General features: G+C 35.6%; 1 protein-coding gene across 1 annotated transcript; it reads right to left on the bottom strand.

Annotated features, from left to right (window-relative positions):
* Positions 1–4,490: 4,490 nt before the first annotated feature.
* LOC131221582 (uncharacterized) lies at positions 4,491–5,683 on the bottom strand. Its single transcript, XM_058216866.1, has 4 exons — positions 5,185–5,683; positions 4,988–5,092; positions 4,823–4,894; positions 4,491–4,742 (listed from the first exon to the last, which is right to left on the bottom strand). The coding sequence occupies exons 1-4, from the start codon at positions 5,326–5,328 to the stop codon at positions 4,599–4,601; spliced, it is 465 nt and encodes a 154-aa protein (XP_058072849.1). The 5' UTR covers positions 5,329–5,683; the 3' UTR covers positions 4,491–4,598.
* Positions 5,684–7,081: the final 1,398 nt, after the last annotated feature.

Here is a 7,081-nt window from a genome sequence, read left to right as displayed (position 1 = left end):
ATTTTAGGTCATAGGTTTAGGTTATGGTTTAGGTTTAGGTTTAGGTTTAGGTTATAAGCTATAGGTTTAGGGAATTGAGAATAGGTTAAGGTTTAGGTTTAGGAAATTGGGTTCGGGTTCGGGATTGGGTTTAGGTTTGGGTTTTCAAGTTTAGGTTTGGGTTTTCAAGTTTAGGTTAGGGAGTGGAGATTAGGATTAGGTGTAGGTTTAGGTTTAGAGATTTGAGAATACATTTAGGTTTTAGGTTTCGGTTTAGGTTTTAGGTTATAGGTTAAGGTTTAGGTTTTAGGTTTACGCTAAGGTTAGGTTATAGGTTATAAGTTTAGGTTAAGGTTATAGGTTAAGGTTTTAGGTCATAGGTTTAGGTTTAGGTTTAGGTTTATGTTTAGGTTTTGGTTAAGGTTTAGGTTTAGGTTATAAGTTATAGGTTTAGGGAATTGAGAATAGGTTATGGTTTAGGTTTAGGAAATCGGATTCGGGTTCAGGATCGGGTTTAGGTTTGGGGTTTCAAGTTTAGGTTTAGGTTTAGGTTAGGGAGTTGAGATTAAGATTAGTTGTAGGTTTAGGTTTATGGATTTGAGAATACATTTAGGTTTTAGGTTTAGGTTTAGGTTTTAGTTTATAGGTTAAGGTTTAGGTTTTAGGTTTAGGCTAAGGTTAGGTTATAGGTTATAAGTTTAGGTTATAGGTTATAGGTTAAGGTTTTAGGTCATAGGTTTAGGTTAAGGTTTAGGTTTAGGTTATAAGCTTTAGGGTTATAGAAATTGAGAATAGGTTAAGGTTTAGGTTTAGGAAATTGGGTTCGGGTTCAGGATCGGGTTTAGGTTTGAGTTTTCAAGTTTAGGTTTAGGTTTAGGTTAGGGAGTTGAGATTAGGATTAGGTGTAGGTTTAGGTTTAGGGATTTGAGAATACATTTAGGTTTTGGGTTTAGGTTTAGGTTTAAGTTATAGGTTTAGGTTTTGGTTTAGGTTAAGGTTTAGGTTTAGGTTTAGGTTTAGGTTATAAGCTATAAGTTTAGGGAATTGAGAATAGGTTTAGGTTTAGGTTAAGGAAATCGGGTTTGGGTTTGGGATCAAGTTTAGGTTTGGGTTTTCAAGTTTAAGTTTAGGTTTAGGTTAGGGAGTTGAGATTAGGATTAGGTGTAGGTTTAGGTTTAGGGATTTGAGAATACATTTAGGTTTTAGGTTTAGGTTTAGGTTATAGGTTATAGGTTAAGGTTTAGGTTTTAGGTTTAGGTTAAGGTTAGGTTATAGGTTATAGGTTAAGGTTTTAGGTCATAGGTTTTGCTTTTCAAGGTTTAGGTTATAAGCTATAGTTTTAGGGAATTGAGAATAGGTTAAGGTTTACCAAATCGGGTTCGGGTTTAGGATCGGGTTTAGGTTTGGGTTTTCAAGTTTAGGTTTAGGTTTAGGTTATGGAGTTGATATTAGGATTTGGTGTAGGTTTAGGTTTAGGGATTTGAGAATACATTTAGGTTTTAGGTTTAGATTTAGGTTTTAGGTTATAGGTTAAGGTTTAGGTTTTAGGTTTAGACTATGGTTAGGTTATAGGTTATAAGTTTAGGTTATAGGTTATAGGTTAAGGTTTTAGGTCATATGTTTAGGTTTAGATTTAGGTTAAGGTTTAGGTTATGAGCTTTAGGGTTATAGGAATTGAGAATAGGTTATGGTTTAGGTTTAGGAAATCGGGTTCGGGTTTGGGATCGGGTTTAGGTTTGGGTTTTCAAGTTTAGGCTTAGGTTTAGGTTAGGGTGTTGAGATTAGGATTAGGTGTAGGTTTAGGTTTTGGGATTTGAGAATACATTTAGGTTTTAGGTTTAGGTTTAGGTTTTAGGTTATAGGTTAAGGTTTAGGTTTTAGGTTTAGGCTAAGGTTAGGTTATAGGTTATAAGTTTAGGTTATAGGTTATAAGTTAAGGTTTTAGGTCATAGGTTTAAGTTTATGTTTAGGTTAAGGTTTAGGTTAAGGGTTAGGTTTAGGTTATAAGCTTTAGGGTTATAAGAATTGAGAATAGGTTAAGGTTTAGGTTTAGGAAATCGGGTTCTGGTTTGGGATCGAGTTTAGGTTTGGGCTTTCAAGTTTACGTTTAGGTTTAGGTTAGGGAGTTGAGATTAGGATTAGGTGTAGGTTTAGGTTTAGGTATTTGAGAACACATTTAGGTTTTAGGTTTAGGTTTAGGTTTTAGGTTTATGCTAAGGTTAGGTTATAGGTTATAAGTTTAGGTTATAGGTTATATGTTAAGGTTTTAGGTCATAGGTTTAGATTTAGGTTTAGGTTAAGGTTTAGGTTTAGGTTTAAGTTAAGGTTTAGGTTTAGGTTATAAGCTTTAGGGTTATAGGAATTAAGAATAGGTTAAGGTTTAGGTTTAGGAATTCGGGTTCGGGTTCAGGATCGAGTTTATGTTTGGGTTTTCAAGTTTAGGTTTAGGTTTAGGTTAGGGAGTTGAGATTAGGATTAGGTGTAGGTTTAGGTTTAGGGATTTGAGAATACATTTAGGTTTTGGGTTTAAGTTTAGGGATTTGAGAATACATTTATGTTTTGGGTTTAGGTTTAGGTTATAGGTTATAGGTTTAGGTTAGGTTATGGGTTAAGGTTTAGGGAATTACGTTTAGGTTATAGGTTATAGGTTATAGGTTAAGGTTTAAGGAATTGAGTTTAGGTTATAGGATATAGGTATAAGTTATAGGTTATAGGTTAAGTTTTAGGTTTAGGTTATAGGTTTTGGGATTTGAGAATTGGTTTAGGTTATAATTATAGGTTTAGCTTAGGTTGTAGGTTAAAGTTTAGGAAATTGAGTTTAGGTTATAAGTTTAGGTTATAGGTTATAGGTTTAGGTTAAGGTTTAGGTTGTAGTTATAGGTTTTGGGATTTGAGAATAGGTTTAGGTTATAGGATAAGGGTGTGGTCCCTACAAATACAGATATAAACACGGCCAGCTCCAGTTGGTCAGGCCCTTCCAATGCTGTTCATAGGAAATGGACAGCTTCATCATGGTTATAACAGCGGTTCCTACCTTTCAAGAACCCCCGCTCATCCGGATAGCTCCGACGCACATCCGGGTCTGCTCCATTAATGGCGACCAAATACATAAACACGGCCTGTCCAAATGGTCAGGCCACTCCATTGCTATCCATAGGAAATGGATAGCTTCATCATGGTCATAACAATGGTTCCCACCTTCTAGGGACCCCCTCTCAACATCCAGATAGCTCTGGCGCACATCCGGGTCTGCTCCATCAATTTTTATGGATTATGAATGTCCTGCTCCTGAGCATGCCTAATATTGTCATTGCATGGGATTCAGCACAAATACCTTTTCATGATTCAAAGAAAGGAACTCAAGGGTTTTCCTTACATTCCATTGTATGGTTCCAATGTGCAAATGGCCCCTGAAACACACATACATCCTAGGAATCGCTTCTCAAAACTGCAGACTGTTTTGTTTTGAAACTCGATCATCTCACTTGAAAACCTGTCACATAATGAATAACTGTAACCACAATGATAACTATTATGAATGCACTATAATGAACAAATTATTATTATTATAGATAAATGTAATTACAACATAGCTATCATGCACACGATATCACATAATATATTGTTTAATGAACTACACATGTGCATTTTTCACATGAGACGTACCAGATGCTTAAATTTGAAATATACAGCTCTAATCCTCTCACATGCAACATCCACCTGAAAGAATGCGCATAACCGTCATGCTTGAGTAATCAATACAGGAATGTACAAGTAAAACCATAAAACCAGAGATACTGCATTTTTAGGATCTTCTCCATAGTAAACGATCTTATTCTAAATCCCTTCTCCCTCCTCCTTTACCCGGGCTTGGGACCGGCAATGCAAGGAGTTGCATTGGCGGAGTTAAAAAAGGGCTTAGGCTCCATTTGGTTTTAAAAAATATATATATATATATTTTCATAAATACTAATGTGATAACCAAATGGAGCCTAAGATTATAAATATGTTCAAATATAGAGTACAAAATTCATTCAATATTTTTTTTAAAAAAGTGCCAAATTAGTTCAAAATTAGTTCAAAATGCACACTACACATGTTCACTTATAGAGTACCAAATTTGTTCAAATTATTGAATTCTCAAAGCCTCTTTCCCCCATTGCACAAATGATCCCAGACCGGCCTCTCCAAGTGTAGATGCGAACCCATCTTCTTTCCTCAAAGGAGCGTGAGGTTGTATAACCTCAGTCAGGACAACAACAGAAGCTCCATCCTCCAACGGTTTGCAATGGACAGTTGCATTTGGATTAACTCATGTACTTTATCATGAACAACTTCACCACGTTTTCCAAAACCAAGCAAGTCGCATCTCTTACCGATATATATAATATCTGGCTACATTTACACATAAAATGACATTGATATTGTTAGCATTTATAATATAATTATAAGCTCAATACAGAAAAAAATTTATACTTGCATACCGACGATGCCTAAGTAAATTTAGCTACTGTTGGTGATGAGAGATTTTGAGTATACTGTCTCTCTTTTTGCATATCCACCAATGTTTTCTTCATCTCAACTATATCTTCAGTCATATTATCCAATTTTTTCTTCACCTAAAATAACTCTTGAGTTACGCTCTCTTTTTCTTTTATCACATTCTCTACCTTTGAACGAGCAGGGGCTGACTTCTTCCGTCCTAGCTTGCTTATTGAGCAACCTAGACCCCGCATTCGCCCTCTATTGTCAGAACCAACCAACTGTAAAATATTGTAAATCAAGTTATTAGGATATTCATAATTATCATAAAACTTAAGTAATTTTTAAATTTTATTAGTACCTCTGTGAGGGCATCATCCATGCCGGTCATCCTAGAAGCAGGATTGCTACTATAGAGCTCATCTAGTTTTTCCTATGAAAAAATACAAATGAATGCAATATAATTCAAAGTTATACATAAACTTTTCATAAAGGAACTAGTTAGTGGTACAAGGAATGCACTTACAGCAAGGCCAGGATACTGGACCACTTTGTCCTTCCTTATATGGGCTCTTAAGAAGACTTCACATCTACTTATCTCGGCATCAGAGGTAAGATTCTTCTCCATCGCCTTTGGCACATTACATATCATTCAAATACAATGAATGATAATTCAAATTTAAATTTAATTTTAAACTATAATATCTATTTTTAAATACATACAATCTTATGGCAAGTAACAGCCATGTTGTGCCTCCCAAGACATGCAGGTCCTTTTAGCTTGGCCCGAATAACTTTATTCCTTGCGCTTGCCCTCTTGAATTCCTCGATGGTACGTTGATCCACGAAGACCCTCCAATCCTCCATAGGGATACCTGGGAGGGCAGGACCATCTCTCACAGCAATAGGATCCTTGTTATTAATATATTTTGCAGTCAATCTTCTCTTGTAATTCCTTCATGCTTCATTGATGTGTTTTGTAACGTAATCAAGACTTGCATCCCAACTTTGACCCTCAAACTCATAAAACTGTGACAATGTTTCTGTGACCATATGAATTTGTTCATGAGGCACCTGGCGAAAGTCCGGGTATATGATCGGGATATGAGAATGGGTGAGGACACCGACATGCGATGCAAACTCTCTGTGATCAGAACAGTCCTCATTCGGTTACCTGAATTCATTCGTCTTTAAGACTTTTTTCTTATCAGGTTGCACAAGTAAAGAGACCCCCCTAGTAATGCCTCTCTTTCTAGATGAAGAAGAAATTGACACAATTATATAAAAAGAATAATAGTTATATATACACATCATTGAGTACCGCTAATATATAAGAAAAGTGAAATTTACATATATAATTAAGGAGAAGTATCATATTACCTTTAGTGTTGCTTGAATCTGTAATCCCAGGCACCTGCGCACCCAATACCTCTAGTTGTGAATCCATGTGCCTATTTCTTCCCTAATATGAAAAGAAAAAAAAAGCTAATGGTTAGGAAATAATTTAGATCATAGATAAAGTATAAAAAATTCACTATATTATCCAAACCTTGATTAGATTTCCTCCAATAAATATCATTTTGTTACATGCTTAGAAAATACAAACAAATCAGTAGATTCTCTTTGATCATTTTCTTTTCTTTGTTTTCTCAACCACAACACTGACATCTTCAGATTCATTGAATATCAACTCATCAACCATTGCTAATGAGGTGAGATCAGGTCCTGCATCGGCATTACTTACAGCCTTTAATCATTCCGATAGAACGCACGTCTCTTCTTCGACAAATTTTTTTTTGAAACCTCCAAGACCACATGTCAGTCAGGTTTTTTTGGATCTGTGAAGTAGAAAACTTGCGTGGCATGCTCTGTAAGAATGAAGGGCTCATCACCGACTTTGTCTGAACTATAAAGACTAGACAAATTTACTAATCTCAAATTCGCTTCGACATCAAAAGAAACACCATGATGTGTCACTTTCACCCAATCACACTTAAATAGGACGGGTTTGTACCCTGTTCGATACTCCAATTGGATAATTCTACGAAGGACTCCGTAGTAAGGTTAATTTTCATCCACTATATTGATATCCTTAGCACTTGATCGGAAGATTGTCATACCCTCTATCCTAACCCAGTGTTTTGGTTCATTTTATTCTCCTCATAGTCCTTAGTGACAAAGAGGAAACCATTAATACAATACTTATCGTATTGCATAGAAAAAGCTAGAGGTCCTCTCACTACATCTTTAAATTCATTATCGTCAGATTCAATAAAATCTGATTGCCTCATCAACCAAGATATGAATTCGTCCTTACTAGGCACCCTGTTGGTCCTCTTATAGCATTGCTGCAAGAAATCTTTGTACTTCCTGTGCGATATTCGATAACATTATTATATTGAAATCGCATAAAGTAAGGAAGATATATATATATATACATGTATATATATACGTATACATATATATATATATATATATATATATATATATATATGAGCTTATTGTACATACCCTTCCCACTCGTCATAGCTGGGATGACTCTTCAGTACCCATGTATGAGCTTGTTCATATTCGATACCAGCTAGGATAAGACTTTGACCCGAACCTACTGAACCAACGT

This window comes from Magnolia sinica, chromosome 12, assembly GCF_029962835.1.
Source record: "Magnolia sinica isolate HGM2019 chromosome 12, MsV1, whole genome shotgun sequence".
NCBI classification, from domain to species: domain Eukaryota; kingdom Viridiplantae; phylum Streptophyta; class Magnoliopsida; order Magnoliales; family Magnoliaceae; genus Magnolia; species Magnolia sinica.
Note: the sequence above shows the minus strand (reverse complement) of the source record. Positions and strands in the feature narration are given on the sequence as shown.

What these genes read in the sequence shown, in the direction of transcription:
- LOC131221582 (XM_058216866.1), bottom strand. Translation starts at nt 5,328, where the DNA reads ATGGAGGATTGGAGGGTCTTCGTGGATCAACGTACCATCGAGGAATTC. An exon ending in CTGTTACTTGCCATAAGATT is followed by an intron (nt 5,093 to 5,184) that starts GTATGTATTTAA and finishes AATGTGCCAAAG; the next exon opens with GCGATGGAGAAGAATCTTAC. An exon ending in TGGATGATGCCCTCACAGAG is followed by an intron (nt 4,743 to 4,822) that starts GTACTAATAAAA and finishes AATATTTTACAG; the next exon opens with TTGGTTGGTTCTGACAATAG.